Raw genomic sequence first — 19,207 nt, forward strand, 5'->3', positions numbered from 1 at the left:
GGCCAGGTTGTGTACGTGTGATCTTACATGATGATGCTCCTGTCAACTTGGAGGTCATACCTATTCTAAAGAGGTGGAAACAGAGGAGGCTCAGGTTAAGTCACTTGCCAGAGGTCACAGAGCAGAACCCAGGCGTTTGTGACTACAATATTCATGTTCTAATCGATATCATGCCCCCTCAGTTTTTAAGTGCCTATGTTACAGTTTCATATGGAGATCCATTTAATATGTGAGGATCATAATATGTAGGAAATCTGCTTTTCTTCTTGAATCTTAGCAAAGAGAAAGCCAAGTAGATTTAGTTTTGAGGCATTTCTTACTATCCTGACTGAAAGATATTTCATGATGTTTTTGATCTGGGGAGTTCATGAATAATTGCAAAAATTTTAGCTAAATTGCATTCAATTTTAAGGTGGATTTATAACAAACTTTTTCCCATTTAATCCTTTGAGAGAGATATCTGAAGACCAAAATTTTATATATTTTGTTTAAAGCATATTTAATTGTGTTGTGGTCATTTTATATTTTATAAATGTCTTTTAATGGTTTTATTGTTTGGAAACTTTCCTGTTTTAAATATTAGTTTTTATGGCTGTACTTTTTATTAAATGCAGTTATAAATGCTTAATATTTTTGAGTAATTTTATCTATAACTATAATAGTATATAAATTTCGGAGATACAAACTCCTTTTTGAACAATTAGGCAAATATGCAACATAATTATGTTCCATCTGTACTAACATATCTAAATTGTGTTCCCTACTGTATAATTGCAACTCTCTCAAAATGGATACACTTGCTTGTTGTATATTGTTTTTTTTTAGTTGCTTGATTCTTATTGTAAAATATACATAACATAAAATTTACCATTTTAACCATTTTTAAGTGTATAGTTCAGTGGCATTGAGTTTATTCACACTGTTGTGCAACCATCACCAATATCCATCTCCGGAACTTTCTCATCCTCCCAAACTGAAACTGTAGTTATTAACCAGTTAACCACCTATTGCCCTTTCATCCCAGCCCTTGGTAACCATTACTTTCTGGGTGAATTTGGCTATTCTAGGTACCTTATTTGAGTGAAATCAACATGTTTGTCCTTTGTGTTTGGCTTATTTCACTTAGCATACTGTCTTTAAGATTCATCCATTTTAAAGTTAGAAAAGACCCATTTGGTCCTTGTTTAAACCAGTAACTCATTCTGTAGAATGTTGTATATTCTTAAATTTATATGTGTCAGAGCACTTGAGTGGCACAGTTAAGTGTCTGACTCTTGGTTTCGGCTCAGGTCGGGATCTCAGAGTCTTGAGATCGAGCCCCATGTCAGGCTTCAGGGTCTGCTTAAGACTCTCTCTCCTTCTCCCCACCACTCACTCTCCTTCTTTCTCGCTCTCCCTCTCAAATAAATAAGTAAATCTTAAAAAATTTTGTCATATTTTTATTTTCTTACTTTAGGAAATCCTTAGAATTGAAGATATATTAAATGTATGTGTTTTTATGTATCTAGTATCAGCTCTATGGATGAGCCTGCACTAACTGTTAAAGGGGAAGCAAAAATAGCTCATCTGGTATTGGCCCTGAAGGAGCCTGTGGTCCATGCTAGCAGGGACCAGACACGAAGTTCCTGAGAAGAGGAGCGTATGGAGTTTTGTGTGGTCAGAAGGGAGGCAGATGTTTCTGGTGGAGAGACTTGAAAACACAGATAACTATGGAGGAGGTAACTTTTGAGCTGAACCTAGAAGGAAATTCATTTTGAGGATTTTTAAAAAAAATTTTTTTAATTTTTTAAGTCCTCTTACTACACCCAACTCAGAGCTCAAACCCTCAACCCTGAGGTCAAGAGATGTATTCTTCACTAACTGAGCCAGTCAGGCACCCCAAGTGTTTTGTTGTTGTTGTTTATGTATTTATTTTTAAAGATTTTTATTTATTTGAGAGAGAGAGTAAGCAAGAGAGAAAGAGCACAAGGAGGGGAGGAGGAGAGGGAGAGGGAGCAGCAGACTCCCTGCTGAGCAGGGAGCCCAATGCGGGGCTCGATTCCGGGACTCCAGGACCATGACCTAGCTGAAGGCAGACGCATAACTGATTGAGCCTCCCAGGCACCTCTGTTGTTGTTTAAACAGAAATTGTCCATGCTGGTTTAGAGAAGACTACAGTCTAAGTGTTCTGGATTAAAAAGAATATACTAATAGTCATAGTTGTTGGTACCATAGAGCTAAAATTAAATGAAACTTTTAAAGCAATTTATTGTCAGTTTTTTAAAGGTCAGCATGGAAGGCATTAGAGTTGGCTCCTCTCTCTGATGTTTTAAAAGTCCATTCTGGGCAGTCAGCACTTCTTTGAACTTTACCTGAATGCATATTGCTAGTTGGTCTATTTGGTCTCATTGGTCTAGTCTTTATAATCTGGTTGTCTGTTTTATCTGTGATTCTTCCTTCTGATTAATCTCTGATCTTGCTTACTTGTGCTTCAAGTCCTGACTCTTGTACTTGTTGAGTATCTCTAGACTCTGTCTCATCTTTTCTTGCTGACTCTTTGTCATCTCTGACCAGAAGTACAGTGACTTCCATTTCTTGCTACCTAGCTTGTGCTGCTCCAGTCTGTTAGTGCCACTGTTTTTTACTAAAATTGAATAGTTTTTATCCTTCTGAAAATACTTGCCTGATTTTTTTTCTTGTTTGTATCACCATGGTGGTGAGGTTTTGTTGTGTTCCATTCTCTCGACTGCATTTTTTCCCCTTTCTGTTCCATCACTGTTCCCCTCATGAGGGGCAGTGTAGTATCTTAGTTTAGTGCATAGTCTATCTTGAAAAATCATGCTGCCTCATTTCCATACTGGAACTGGAGATCAAGGCAGACATTCTGCCTGAGGCTCGTTTTTCCAAAATATTTGGCCCTTGTTATCTGTTCTCTTCCTCTAATTTTTTTTTCACTATCCTTTTTTTTGATTTTGGTTGCTAACCATGATGATCCCCACCCACTACCCATGTATCAATAGCTATTGCTTCTCTAGAGTTCTGTGAACAAGAAACCAGATTTAGATGAGGACATTGGCTGTTGCTGAGTTCTGCATTCAATTTTTTTTTGAGGTCCAGTTGGTCCAAATGCTGTTTCAAGTGAAGAGCTTTGCCAAGAACATATGGCTTTTGCTATGAGGTATGATATGTTTTATGTACCTAGATGGGTATTTATTTTTCGAGGTAGGAATCAGAACCCATTTCAACAGAGGCCATCGACAAATGTCCCAAACAAGGAAACTCTCCCTAAAATAGCTGAAAACGCAATTATGTCTATTGTATGGTAAGCTGTGCATGAGCAGCTATGAAGATGTTAGGTGCTGGAGTTCAACTGAGAGTGGGGACTTTGCCAAAAAGCTAACTGACTACCCCTTCAAAATATAAGTGCTTCTGTTAATGCACAGGCAATCACGGAGGTGTGCCACTGATTGCCATCAGAAACAATTTGGCTTTCAGCAGCACAGAGTGATTAGCTTACAGCCTCCAGCCATTAGAGCCCTTGCTCTGCCTCGGTGGAGGTCATGCTTACCCCACACTGTTTTATTCTTTCATCTTCATATCCATTTCTTCCTATTCCTCCACCACCACTATAAACTGAGCTTTTTGAGGGTGGGGCTCTTTACAAGTGAAGTACTTTATAAGAGAGATAAGTGTTCCAGCTTTGTAGTTAGTGTGTTAGAAACTTTGTTCACTGATAATCCTTAGGTCCATTTGGTGTTTCTTAAACTATTTTAGTGTGTCAACAAACTCATCCCGGAATAATGGGAAGAACAACTAGTCTGGACTAGTTACAGCATCCCCACTAACTAATTTATGACCCTAGACAAGTTCTTTTCAAGGCTTTCTTGATCTCGTCTAGAAGGAGGGGCAGTTGGACTAGGAGTGGAATTTGTCCCACCTGCATCTCTGTACTATGGGCGTGTTTGTCAGAATTGTTTCATTGCTCGCTCTGTTGAATTCCTGCAGCTGACAGGTAAGGTTCTACCAAGGACCTCAGGCTTCTTTCATTACTAGAGGTGCTGTTTTCCTTTGAAACATTCAACCACACGGATAGTTTCTATGGTAACACGTCTCTCTCTTTTTCTCTTGTGACGCAGATTTTTGAAAAGGTTCTTCATCTATATGCTCTTTAGGGCCTGTGGTCTTCTAACCTACCCCTTTGATTAGACAAAGCCTTTATTTAAAGGACTTTTTCCTCAGGAGTATTGTAGACACTTCTAGAAGAATCAGCAGTTGCTAGTCATACTAGCGCTTGAGGTTTAGTCCGTTAATAAGGTTTCCTATCAATTAGAAGTGGAATTGTTGGATTGCTTGGTAGCATAGTAATAACAAGAAAACCAATGTTCTCTGTTAGGATTGTGACATTTTATTTTATTTTTTAAAAAATTTTTAAAAGGATTTTATTTATTTATTTTAGAGAGAGCACACTGGCATGAGCAGGGGGAGGGGCAGAGGAGGAGGGAGAGGGAGAGAATCTCATGCAGACTCCATGTTGAGCTGGGAGCCCAAAACCAGGCTTGATCTCACTAGCCTGAGGTCATGACCTGAGCTGAAACCAAGTGTTGATGCTTAACCAACTAAGCCACAAGGTGCCCTGTGACATTTTATTTTACTTTTAATTTTTTTATATAAAATTTTCAAACATAAAAATGGACAAAATTGTATATGGACGGCTAACATACTTACTACCTAGATTCAAAATTAATGTTTTGCCATATTGGCATGGCCTATTTTACTGAGAACAAATCAGACATTTATTTAGAGGTGAAATGTCACCCTAGAAAGTGTTTTTCTTCTTAACCCACTTATACTATCTTTAGTAAAACTATTAATTTCTTCGTATCATTTAATACCTAATCTACATTCACAATAGTAGAATTAACACCTAATTCTACACCCACAGTTGTCCCAAATGTCTTTGACTCATGATTTGTTTAAACTAGGACCCCCTCAAGATCCATACATTTGCATTTGATTGTTAGGTTTTAATCTAGAAGATTTCTTGCTACGCCCACCCCCCACCCTGGGACACTGATTTATCAGAGATTGTAAATTGTCCTATAATATATTCCACCTTTTCGATTTGTGATTGTTTTCTTCTTGTTTTCATTTAACTTGTTTCTTTACCTCTCATATTCCTGGAACTGGGAAGTTAGGTCTAAAGACTTGATTAAATTCAGGGAAAACATTTTTAGCAAGAATGCTGTTTTCTTCATACACTAGGAGACATAAAATATTTGGATCTTGAAGATTTAAAGACTGTAGTTGGTTTGAAAAGTGATTCTTTACTAGTTTCCTAGGATAAACTTCTATAGAGATGTTCCTTTTTTTTTTTTTTTTTAAGCCTTTTTATTAGTTTGAAGATTTAATGGGATTCTCCTTTCCCCTGAAACCGGTTCAGTTTCATTTCAAAAAGTAAAGGTCAAAGTAGCATTAAATTACTGAATTTTCCTTCATATAAACCAAATAAATACTTGGTAAAACAGTCTTTTGCAAACAGTGTGCACCAGCTCTGGGCTCTGGCAGCCTCTGGGTATCAGGCCGCTCTTTCTCTCTGCTCTCTTGGGCTGGCAGATAGCCTCTCTCCTTCAGCCCCCATGTTTATCACTAATACTACTTTTATTTTAAAACATCAGATTTGTTCTCTTTGTTTCCTTTGCTGTCATTGGCTTTAGGCTTGTCACCTCATGGCTGACTGTGAACTATAGCAACTCCTGATTCTGGTTTCTTGCCTCTGGGCTTTCCCCCTTGAGTTCATTGTTCTTGTAGGCCGGGTTCAGATTTCTGGTGGCTGGTGATCAGGCTCTCCTCTGGAAATCAGAAGATAGGGGTCAAAATCCAGCTCTCATACTAACGGGTATGATCTTCTTTAGCAGGCACTTAATGTTTCCAAAAAGAGCATCAGTTTGCTCATTTGTAAAATGGAGATGATAACTGTTTTTGACGAATGCAGAGTAAAGCAGGGCTTGAAAGAAGTCATGAGCAAAATGTAAGATTTAATTTGAAAAATGCTCTAAAATAGGAGGGTATTTGATTTCTGTCCAATGCATAGATCACTCAGGCAGTCCACTTTACTTTTTGTTGTTCCCTGTGTTTCTGTATTTTATTTCCTATAGTATCTCTCTTCCTTAACCCCTCTGGAAAACCTTACTTTCCTTTCCTTCTATTTATCCTTAAGGCCTGGATCAAGTCTTTATGCTCAATATAGTCACATATTTTTTCCCAGCCCATAATTTTTCCTTTATGTAAACTATTGCTTCTGTAGTTTAGCTTCTAGGCATTCTCTCCATTTTGGGGGGCTGATTTAAAAAAAATTCTAATACAATTAACAGACAGTGTTCCATTAGTTTCAGGAGTACAATATAGTGATCCTGCAATTCTATACATTACTCAGTGCTCATCACAATAAGTATACTTTTAATCCCTTTCACTTATTTTTTATTTCCCCAGATCTTGAGTTTCTTGAGGTCATGGTTTGATATATTTGTGTCTAGTTCAGAAAGTAGTCAGAACTTCCTATGAAAACTTGATCATGTTACCCTTGAAACTGATTTCTAGTGAGTTGGCTGTAGGAATCAACTGGTTTCTTAAATCGCTGATATTTTTCTAAGAGATATGGGTACTACTTTCTTATGTGCAATCTTCCTTCCTTTACTTTTCCCTGGACCGCTTGGGTCTTGTCTGCCCCTGCTCTGGAAAGTCGGCTCCAGCTTCTTTGCCTTATCTCTCCCTCCGGTTACCTACCCCACCTGTCAATCTCTGTCTCTGTTCCAAGCCTCCTTTCCCAGCTGGTGTGCAGATCTCACAGTGTTCCGGAGAAATTGTCACCCTCTGACTTGGTGACTGTAGTGAGGGCTTATGGTGGAGAATTACATTGCCCACTGTTCATCCTTCCTAAATAGCAAATTAGGGCCAGTGCTGGGTCCATTTTTAACCCTCATCTTCTCTCACCTCTCAAAAGCCTATGCTCCTAGCCCGTCTGGTGGTTGGAATTGTTGGGTTTTTAAAAGATATAATCCTGGGTTCACCCCCAAGCTAGTGAATCAAACTTTCTCAGGGTGACTTGAGAAGCTATATTTTCCAAAGTTCCCTATGATTGGCCATATGTGGGAGCCACTGTTCTAAAACATCCCTTCTCCCTTAATCATTTGTCACTAATGATGGTGACTTGCACACCCTGCTGGTACTAATTTGTCGGGTAGGATTACAGATGGTTCCATAACATCCGTCTGTTTGATATTTCATGGCATAAGTGAATGTAGGATGATAAGAGATGAGCCTATTAAAGGCTTCTGAAGCAAATGGATAGTTTATCAGATTGGTGTGTTCTTTCTTTAGAACTGCTGTGAACCAGACCTTGTTACCACCATCTGTTTTGTAAATTCCATTTACAGTTTAACAGCTGGATTTTGAAAGAGATACAAAATTATCCAATTAAAAAACTAAATTTGTCAAGTGTGCATCTTTTTTTTTTTTAATGACTCCTTGAATACACTCTTATTTCTTTCCTTAGATAGCCTTTTAAGGCTCTAATTTTTGTCTACCACAAATTTTCAGAGTAGTAAACTGAGACCAGATTGGGAGTCCTTAGGCTTGGAGGCTTGGATAACTTTGAGAGTTAATAATGTATAGGATTGGCAGCCTTCAGTTTTATCTATGAAAAAAAAAATCTGAGTGTTTTAAAACAGGTATTTTTCCCTACCTTAGTACAGTAAGCTGCTAGCCACTGCCTTTGCACGTCTCAAAAGGTGACCGATCAGTGGGGGTGGGAGGATAATTGTGTTGTAATTTGGCATTGATTTCCACCACCCCTAGAGTTCTGCAAGCCAGGAACCTAGGATTCCTGTTAAATTCCTTCTCTAAAACCATCCTCTTAACCTGTGAGGACCCTGTAGCTCAGGTCACAATCTATACAAAATTCAAATGAGAACATGGGTCTTTGGGACTTTTAAAATTCATTTCTTCTAATTTGCCATTCTACGTTTTGAACCACTATGTGATTTTCTAAGAGCCAGTTAAGTAATGGCGTCTGGGTAGAGAAATTTTATGCACTTCCATTTTCTCATTTCAGTATTTCAGTATCTTATAAGTAAACCACAACAAACGTTACTGTTGTAATGAGGAAAATCTTTTGGTTAATAAAGATAACTTCGTATGTGAAAACATGTCCCTCAACAGCAGACATTGTGTTCATGACGAGCCCAGCTAAGAGGATGGGAATAGCTCTCCAGTGTTTTATTTGCTGAATAAAACATGCATATCAGTAATATTTTGAGGGCAGCCAGTACATTTATTTCAGTAGCCTTGGCTACATTCTTTTTTACAGTTTTATTGAGATATAATTGACATGCAACATTATGTAAGTTTAAGGTATACAATGAGTTGATTTGATATACTTACATATTGCAATGTAATTACCACTGTAGGCTAGCTAACACCTCCACATCAACCAGTTACTGTTTCTTTTTTGTGATGAAAATACTTAAGATTTACTTTCTTAGCAACTTTCAAGTGTGTAATACAGTATTATTAACTATATTTAAAAAGGTGTGCATTAAAAAAAGACAGCTGTGATTAAATCCCCAGAATTTATTCATCTTTACCTAGAAGTATGTATTCTTTGACCAACATCTCCCTATCTCTCCCACCCTCCCAGCCCCTTGTAGCCACCATTCTACCCTCTGTAAGAGTTCAGAAGTGAACTAAGACTTATTTCACTTAGCATAATGCCATCAAGATCCATCCATGTTGTCTTCCCTATATTTTATTTTTTAATTTTATTTTTTTTTTAAAGATTTTATTTTTAAGTAATCTCTATACCCAGTGTGGGGCTCAAACTTACAACCCTGAGATCAGGAGTTACATGCTCTACTGACTGAGCCAGCCGGGCACCCCTTGGCTATATTTCAATTGCTTACAAGCAACATGGGAATTTATCTCTGCCAGGGATGGCAGGAATGAAAATTTCCAAAATAACCAAACTTTTACTTTTCTCTGCAACACATTGGATCTTTCCTGCTGACAAACTTGCAGTTTATGAAATAAGTTCATGGAGCATATCCTCTGTCTACTCCAACAGAGGGTGTGAATGGTTGTCTAAAGTCATCTTAGTTTCCACCGTTATGTCAGTCTGTGGAATGTTTGAGTTCATGCTTATTTCGGCCAAGTTTTGCCAATGTTAGCTCTGTCTTGTTAAGCAAAAAAGCTATGGGTGTTGAAAGTGCTAGTAAGAGGTGTACCATCATGATGGAAATGGAAGCAGAAATAGTGATTTTCTTCCTTTTAATTTGTTTTAACGTTGCCCTTATTTGTAGGACAAATTTTTCAAATGGGGGTAGAATGCAAAATATTGTAACACCACAGTGAGGGCAGAAGAAGCCTTTGTTTTAATTGCAGAGTGTGATCTAGGGAGGTTTCTGAAGGAGTTTGCAGCATTGTATGAAGCGGGCTCTGTCTTTCCTGTGTAATTGGCCTCTGCATCAGACCTTCTATGCAAAGGTAACCTCAGTTCCTTGCTTTTTTTTCAGGAAAAAAACCAAAACACCAGCATGTGCATGAAAAACTCAATATCATTTTTTTAAATTAATGAAATGTCTCAAATATACAAGGAAAAGCACAAAGAATTGGTTTAACCAACATTCATCTAGTTTTAACAACTCTTAATATTTTGCTATAATTGCTTTTGAAAATATAGATGAAGTTTCATAGATACCTCTTTCTGATGCTCTTACCCTTCCTCCACAGAGTTAACCACTATCCTGAATTTGACCTCTACTCTCATGTCTATTTTTATACTTTTATTTCATATGTATGCCCATAAAGAACATGTAATTTTTCTTCTAGCGCATTTAAAGCATCATACTGTATGTATCTTCTATTACTTCTAATACTTGCTTTTTTCATTGGACATTGTTTCAGGAAATAATAAATTCAGCTTTGATTCACTCACTTTCACTGCTGGGCCATATTTTATTGTATGACTCTACCCAAACTGTGTAATCGTTGTTCTGATGCACATTTAAATTCCTAATTTTGTTATTACCAATAATGCTGCAATGATAATTCTTCTGTTCCCTTGGCCACATGAGTTTCTTTGGAGTCCTTTCTTTGAAATCTGTCTTAAGAAAGTAAACTCACAGGGTAAAGACTGACATATTAATTGGATAAAATGGAAGATCTATGTTTAATTCTGTCTCTGTGCATGGCATATAGGGCACTGGGTGGAAACTTTAAAAATCTTAAGCTACAATGCCTGCCTCCGAGGTTGGGAGAAATTATACACGTGACAGTGGTACCAGGAGGTGTGATGAAGTAAGTGCTCTATGCTGGTAGAGGCAGCTCTGATATTGGAGGGTTTGGGCCAGTGATTCAGACCTCTCTCCACTAAATCAGGGTAGGCTTGTCTTTGTTAGTCCATTGAGTTGATTTAATTCCAGCCAAGAGCAAAGAGGCTTTTCATGACTTTTTAGCTCTCACTCTCTGTGTTTTGCTGTCTTAGTTCTAAAATCGGCAGGCATACCCCATTCTCTTTCCTATCCCTTAGGATGGATGCACATTCAGTGTTCCAAGCCTCCTTCCATTGTCTATTAGCACTGTTCTCCAGGAAGGTGCATGGGGTGTGAAATTCTGGCTTCTTCAGAGATCTCTAATTTTTGGTGATCACCAAACATCCTAGATGATGCTAATTCCTATTACCATTCATTCAAAAGAAATTCCATTAGGTAGAATTTTTCTTTTGTGGGGAATCTCTTGCAGGAGAGAGATTTTGCCCCCTTTTACCTTTGCAGAAGCAGGCCCATGTTTCTTATATTACTATGTTTGAATAGGAGCATTTTAAAGATGTGAAGATTTTGGTAGCAGCACAAAACATTGAATACAACTTTAATACAGGGGCTCTCAAACTATGGTTCCCAGACCAGGAACGTTAACATCTTCTGGGAACTTGTTAGAAATGCCAATTCTCAGTCCCACCCAGACCTACTAAATCAGAAACTTTGAGACTGGGGCCCAGTGATTTGTGTTTTAACAAGCCCACTGGGGGAGTCTGAGATGCACCCTGCTTCAGAGGGTGCTTAAATAGGAACTTGGGTTCCTGTTATGGACCTGACTTACTGTACTTTAAGGAAGGGACTAAATACTTAAGGCATGGCTGTCCAGCAGTGTTGTTTGTTGTCATTGCTTAATCATTAATGACACGAGAAAGGTATACTTTTACATTTTTCTTTGTGTGGCATTGTAATAGACAAACCTTTAACTTTTGGAGGCCCTTTCAGTTTTCTTTGTTGGTTATGACCAACAGTAGGAAATAGAATGCCATAAATCCTTGTTTCCAGGGTTACCTTCTTGCTGCTGATAACAGGCAGGAAATTAAAACAATCTGTGATAGTGTTTTGTTCTTATTAGCCACAGATGGTAGCTTTCAGATATGTTGGAGCAAAACATAAATAAATATAGCAGGGAAACTTCATTATTGAAGAAAAATGATTTGGCTAGGTCAAGTTTATAGCCTGGGTTCACTTTTATGAAATGGGATATAGGCAACATAATATTGCTCCATTACCACAAAGCATTAAGACTTATGAGGGTCACTAGTTTTTTTCTTTTTGGTTTAATTTCCAGTATGTAAAACATTTACATGATTTCAAAGTCAACTGTGTAACAAATTATGTTTAAAGATGTCCTCACTTCTATCCGTATTTCTTCTCTCCTGCTTTCTTAGTCTTTTATGGGTTAATCATTTTTATTAGCTTTTTGATATGTTCTTCAAGTGTTTCTTTTTGAAGATAAGCATGTAAATGTATATATGTTCATATCTCCCCCTTTCCACTTTCTTTACACAAAAGGTTGCAGGTTATTCTACAGCCTTTTAAGATTATTTTTAAAAGTTTGCTCCATTAAGGGATAACTTAAATTCAATAAAATTCACCAAATTTATGTGTACAATGTGAATTTTGACAAATACATGCAGTTGCACAGCCACCAGGATAATGAAGGTGTAGACTCTTTCCATAACCCAAAAAAGTTTCATTCCACCCTTTTGCAATCCATCCTGCCTCCCATCCCTCGGTCCCTGGTAAGCCATCTGTCTGCTCTCTCTCTTTATACTTCTATTTCCTAGAATTTCATGCATAGTTTTTTGTATGTGTGTATATGACTTCTTTCACTTTGTGTAATTCTTTGGAGATTCAGCCATGAATCTCCAAAGAAAGTACGTGTATTAGTAGTCATTCCACCTTACTGCTGAATGGTACTCCATTGTTTATACATGCCAGTTGATGGGCATTGTCCTGTTGCTTTTTTTTTTTTTTTTTACTTTTTTATTTTGAAATAATATTCGACGTACAGAATACTTACAAAGATAGTACAGAGAGTGTCTATGTACCCTTGCCCCAGTTTCCTCGCGTGTTAACATCTCATACAGCCTATGGTACAGTCATCATCCCTTAAAAAATTAATATTGGTACAATACTATTGACTAAACTACAGACTTCATGCGGATTTTAGTTTTTCCATTGCATTTAGTTTTCATGTTTCTTTAGTTTCCTCTAATCCATGAGAATTCTTCAGTCTTCCCATGTCTTTTTAGAAAAGTACTTGTTGGGGTATTTTGCAGAATGTCCCTCAATTTGTCTGGTGATTAGACCTCAGTTATACACTTGGGGAAGAACACTACAGAGGTGACGTGCCCTTCTCATCGAATTATACCAGGAGCTACATGGCATCAATATGTCTTATTACTGGTAAAGTTAACCTGGATTACTTGGATAAAGTAGTGTTTGCCAGGTTTCCTCACTGCACTTACTATTTTTCCTTTTCTGTGGTCTCTTAGAGGGAAATTACTGCTTTTTAAATTCTGATGTGTATTCGTGTGCATGGGACACATGGTTTAGTGACTCTTTCAACCTCACTTATAATAATAGTAATAACAATAGCTACCACTCACTCCACTTACTTTTAAACACATGTGGGTTATCTCATTTAATCCTCAGGATACCCCTGAAAAATGTAGGCATTTTTTTCATGCCCATTTTACAGCTTAGAAGATTGAGGCACAGCGTACTTTGCTGAAGGTTCAAGAGCTAGTTAGTGATGGACCCAGATGCTAACTTAGCCTAACTTGAGGACCAGATTTTAACATGGGCCATATGGTTGTTGTCAGAGCTTGGAATTGGGGATGCTCTCGTTCTTTGCTGGAGAAAACAAATGAATGCTGCTTTTCAATGATTCTCTTTGGTTCTTTAAGAAATAATTTTGTTTGTTTTACTTTCAGGAATTTTTCATATGTAACTGAAGATTTTAATAAGTTATGTCTGACTTTAAAATCTTGGGGAAATCCAAGATATTTTGGGTAGCGCTAAGGGTCTATTTTTTAGACTTCTTTCAGAAATATGACTGAAGGTTAGGGCAGAGTATTCAGAATAGAAAACTGTTTTTGGAGAAGTATTTACTTCAAGAATGACACTGAGCCTTTTCTTCCCTGGATTTTATCAGCCTCTCCAACCAGGAGTGTTGTGTTTGTCTGTGTGTATCTAAACCCTGCGTGTTCACTTCTGTTGACCACGCTAATGACTTTTCCACTACACAATCAAATGTATCTCTGAACAGCCTGACTCAGGGGATGATAACTGTGGTTAAATGATGATTCAATATCTGTGAGCCTCTATTCTAGTACCAGCGGGGCCTCTGAAGGTCAGGCTGTGTGGGTGGACGTTTGCACTTCTTCCCTGTGACTCACTCCTCAGCCTGCCTTTCTGAGGGGACATAGCTGTAGGTGGCTGCAAACCTCAACGCACCTCCTCCCCTCTGTCTCATCATACTATGTAGATGGGTATCCCCAAATCCTTGAAATCACACAGCTTGGAGTCTTGAACATGTGTAGGCTGCCAAGATGTCCAGATACCAGTGCACTTCTTAAAAATAAAGCTTTTTTGAAAATAAAAATGAATCAAAAGCTATAAAAAAATAAAAAGAAAACTTTTTTGTTTCTAAATGTCTGTCATATGCCTGACCATATGTACCAGAATCCAGAGGTCAAAATCCAATCTGGACAGGCATATACATAAAAATTGTAGCATTTATTTCCTTAAGGAAGAAGGCAACTGTTTAAGTCTGATGCTTGCATACAGTAACTAGAAAATTTTGCAAGAGTAGATTATTTAGGGGATAGATAATTTATCAAGTTTACAGGTGTCTAGATCTGACCTCAAAGTCAGATGGCTAAGGACTTCTGGCCTCAGAAGTCAGATATGGTTTTCTACACATCCATTCTAGAGAAACTGTTAGGTACAAGAAAATGTAAGGAAGAAAGTGAAAGCAGCTCATTTCCATCACCAGAAATAGCCACTCTTTTGTTTTGCATAATTTCTCCTTCTGTCATGCAGCAAACACATTTGTTTGTAATCCTGCATTTGTTATGTAATACTATATCCTAAGGAGTTTTTCATCATTTGAAGAGAAAGACTGCTAATTTGGTGGGAGAAAAACAACTAGCTTTAATTTGCTTTCCCTTAATATTTTAGTTAGGATTAATGTTTTGTCTTTGTTGACTGTCAGTCTGTATTTATCCATGGAGATTATTAGTTTTTCTACCCTATATCTTTCTATAAAATTGGAAATGTTACTAAAGCAAACCTCTGATTTCAGATGTCCTAAATGATGCTATATTTGATGAAGATCATGATGAGATGGTGATTGTGAAGGACATAGATATGTTTTCCATGTGTGAGCATCATCTAGTTCCATTTGTTGGAAAGGTAAGTTTTTCTCTGTTTCCTAGGAATTTTAAAAAGCACATTAAAGTTTTAAAATTAGGATTATTATATTTAAGATCATCACCTGCTAATTCCTAATATCCCAGATATGTAGAGGTACACATAAACATTTACTCTTTATCAACCTAACTAATCTAATAGCTTGAAACTAACAAAACAAGGGGTGCCGGGGTGGCTCAGTCTGTTAAGCATCTTCCTTTGGCTCAGGTCATGATCCCGGGATCCTGGGATCAAGCCCCACATCAGGGAGCCTGCTTCTGCTTCTCCCTCTCCCTCTGCCTGCCGCTCTGCCTGCTTGTGCTCTTTCTGTCAAATAAATAAATAAAATCTAAAACAACAACAACAACAACAACAACAAAAACCCCACAAAGTAGCAGAAAGTCCTCAGGGCAAACATTTCATAGTAAATACCATGTTAATCGGTTAAAATAATGAGATTAAAGTTTCATTTTTTTTCCCCTAGGTAGCTGCTGCAGGCTCTGAAAACCTTTGCTCTTTATTTTGACTAAATAATGTTTGACCCAAGATATACTTTTGTATAATATGGCATGAGCAGCAATGATTGCAGAATTTCTTGTGGCAGAGGTCATAGTATTAGTGGATTTAATTTGTTTCCAACCTTTTCTGTATTAGGAAAAATGAACCTAATGCAAACTAGATAATGTTATCTAGCTTGTTTTACTTAAAGATCCCTTTGAAAACATGTGGATTTAGGACCAAGAGTAGTCTGTCCTTCCCCCCATTATAATTTTATTTTATTTTGACTTTTTAGTAATAGTTTTTAAACAGAAGACTTATAGGAAATAGTGTTACAAGTACCTATATACCTATCACCTAAATTTAATGTGTTAACATTTGCTTCACATTTTTTTTGTTAAAGTATTTTATTTTTTCACTTTTTTATAAAGTGAAACATAGAAAAATGCACAAATTATAAAGGCATTCCTTACTACCTCACAGATGAAGAACTAGAACATTATTACTATCCTGCAAGCTCATCTTGTGCCCTTTTTAATCCCTAACCCATCCCTTGTCCCCACAGGTAACCAGTATATCAGTTTCAAACACTATAGATCATTTTTCTTGTTTTTCAACTTATAAATGGAAAGAATCTACAGCATGAAATCTTTTGTGTCTGGCTTTTTTGTTGTTGTTGTTCCACATTGTAAAAGTCATTGATGTTATTGCCTGTCATTGTAGCTTATTTTCATTGCTATATATTGTTTCATTGTACAAACATATCACAGTTTATTCTGTTCTTGGTAGATATTTACATTGCCCTCTCTCTCCCTCTCTCCTCTTACAAACAGTACTGCTACTAGCATTCTTTTGGTGCATACATGCATGCATTTCTGTTAGGAATATACCTAGGAGTGGACTTGCAGGGTCATGGAGTATATGCATATTCAATTTAATAAATACTGATCTTTAGTTTTCTGAAGTGGTTGTACCACTTTATACTTCATATACTCTTAGGTGAGTCTCAGTCACTTCACATCCTTGCCAACACTTGACATTTTCAGTCTTTTTAAGTTTAGTATTCTGATGTGTATGTAGTGGTATCTCTCTTTTTTAAACCTTTTGTTATAGAAAAGTTCAAATATATAAGAACAGAAAGGCTAGTATGATAAAGTTCCATGTTTCCTAAAACCAACTTCAATAGTTATCGATAAAGGACCAATCTTGTTATATATAAGTTCTCACTGGACTATTTTGGAGCAAATCCTAGATATTATATTATTTTTTTCCATAATTTCTTCCAGTATGTGTCTGTAAAAGATAAGGATTTTTAAGGAAATGTAACTCTGATTTGATTATTAGCCTGAAAAGTTAGCAGTAAATTCTTCAACATATTAAAGAATATAAAGTATGTTGTAGACAGCATGACTCTTCATCACTAATTATTAATACACATTTCTAAAATATTTTCTTATCCACACTAGCACTACTATAAACAAAATTAACAGTAATTCATAAATAGCATCTAATAACTAACCCATATTTACCTTTCTGCAATTGTCTCAACTGTCTTAATGTTGGTTTGTTTAAATCAGAATCCAGGGTGCCTGGGTGGCTCAGTTGGTTAAGCGACTGCCTTCGGCTCAGGTCATGATCCTGGAGTCCGGGGATCGAGTCCCACATCGGACTCCCTGCTCAGCAGTGAGTCTGCTTCTCCCTCTGACACTCTTCCCTCTCGTGCTCTCTATCTCTCACTCTCTCGCTCAAATAAATAAATAAAATCTTAAAAAAAAAAGCACTAAAAAAAAAATCAGAATCCAAGGGCACTTAGCTGACTCAGTTGGTAGAGCATGTGACTCTTGATCTCGGGGTTGTAAATTTGAGCCCCATGTTGGATGTAGAGAGTACTTAAAAATAAAATGTTTAAAAATAAATAAACCAGAATCCAAATAGGAGTCACACATTTGCATTGCTTTGGGTTGTTAATGCTTCTTTTTTTTTTTTTTAAAGATTTTATTTATTTATTTGAGAGAGAGAAAATGAGAGATAGCGAGCATGAGAGGGAAGAGGGTCAGAGGGAGAAGCAGACTCCCTGCTGAGCAGGGAGCCCGATGTGGGACTCAATCCCGGGACTCCAGGATCATGACCTGAGCCGAAGGCAGTCCCTTAACCAACTGAGCCACCCAGGCGCCCTGGGTTGTTAGTGCTTCTTAAGTCTCTTGTAAAAGTAGTTCCTCCCTCCCACCCCTACATTCTCTTACTGAAGAGACTGGGCCAGTTGTCCTGTGGAGTGTCCCACCTTCTGGATTTGTTCCGTTCAACCTTTGGATTTCCTATAAACTAGACTAGATCTAAAACTTCCTAATATGAAGGCTAAACATTTTTACTAAGAGTAGTTCATGGGGTTGCTGACGGCTCTGTATTCCATCTTACCAAGAGGCATGCACTGACTGGCAATCCCACAATTAATGATGCTGGCCATGTGACATCAGAGCTCAGGTTTTTCAAGAAGGGGGGGAACTTTGAGCTTATTACTTTTTACTGTAAGTGAGGGATTTAAGGATAGAGGGAGTTAGTGATTTGGCTGGGGTTAGACCTAGGAGCTTGATCCGTGCTCAGCCTCTCACCACTATATCCTGTTACTTTCTGCTATGATTATCTCCGTGATTGTGTTCTTGCTAACTTTTTAAAAAATATACTATTCTGTGAGGATTTTCTATAATCAACATTTAAATGACTTAGGATCTTCAGAAAGATAAAAAAATAGTACAAACAATAAAGTATGGCTTTGCATATAAGTATAAAAATTTCAAGTGGTACAGAGATCTAAGTTCTGTGGGAAAGTTTTAACTCTATTTTTCTTTGAAATACCCAGCGTTCAGGTGCTACTTTACTTTCTCTTTCTGCTGACCAGGAAGGTGATGAATTGGTATTCTCAAACTCTCAAAGCAAAGTGCTAATAGATGAAAAATCATTAATTACTACTAGATCAATTATTTACATGTATAGTATTAGCTAAACAATGCAACAAATGCAGGCAAACCATGATGCAAATGAATCTATGATTTTATATTAAGCTAATTGATTGCCTACAAATGACCATTTATTAGCCTTTTTGTAGAACTAATGTTTTCTCATAATTGATACATGGCTCAAAGAGAGGTAACATGGACATAGGAGATATTAGTGACTTTTAAGATTACAGAATTGGCTTGGCCTTAGGTGGGTCCTATAAGAACTTAGGTCTTAAGGTCCAGGTCTTGACAAGTCACATTTGTAGCTGTGTCCTTTATCTCCCATCAGGAAGATAGTGTTCTCCAGCAGCTTGGAAATGAGGCCACCAAGCATGACAGAGAGCATGGAGACCCTCTTTCTGGGCAGTGGGGTGGGATTTTTAAGGTAGAATAGCAATATTTACAGTTACAGTTTCAGCCATTTAAAGGAAGCTTTCCTGGGGCTCTTGGGTGGCTTGGTCAGTTGAGAGACCAACTCTTGATTTTGGCTCAGGTCATGATCTCAGGGTTGTGGAATCGAGCCCTGTGTTGGGCTCCCCACTCAGCACAGAGTCTGCTGGAGATTCTTTCTCTCTCTCTCTTCCTCTGCCCCTCCCCCGACTCATACTCTTTCTTTCTCTCTCAAAGCAAATAAATAAAATCTTAAAAAAAATTAAGGATGCTTTCCTGGCTATATTTTAATGTTGTTACAGGATAATTTGCACTGTCTGGAGAGTGTGTCCCCTCAATAGAGGAAGGACTTTAAGAATTATATCAAGAGTTTAACTTCACCAGGAAATACCATGACTGTATTTCAAATTTGTCATTTCATTAATAGTCATTCATGTATATTTTCCTTTTACTGCATATATGTAATTTTCTAAATATTTTTGTAAGTGCTTCATTTTCTAAGTCTTTTTTTTAAAAGATTTTATTTTATTTATTTATTTGAGAGAGAGAGAGAAT

General features: G+C 37.3%; 1 protein-coding gene across 1 annotated transcript in view; it reads left to right on the forward strand.

Annotated features, from left to right (window-relative positions):
- GCH1 (GTP cyclohydrolase 1) overlaps nt 1-19,207 on the forward strand; it is a 45,594-nt gene that overhangs the window by 12,096 nt on the left and 14,291 nt on the right. The window contains exon 2 of the mRNA XM_028099649.2: nt 14,662-14,771. Coding sequence (XP_027955450.1) covers nt 14,662-14,771 — 110 coding nt within the window. The remainder of the gene's footprint in view (nt 1-14,661; nt 14,772-19,207) is intronic.

The sequence above is a fragment of the Eumetopias jubatus genome, unplaced genomic scaffold (assembly GCF_037043125.1).
Source record: "Eumetopias jubatus isolate StellerSeaLion01/CBP00866 unplaced genomic scaffold, mEumJub1_p1.0 scaffold_7, whole genome shotgun sequence".
Taxonomy (NCBI): Eukaryota; Metazoa; Chordata; class Mammalia; order Carnivora; family Otariidae; genus Eumetopias; species Eumetopias jubatus.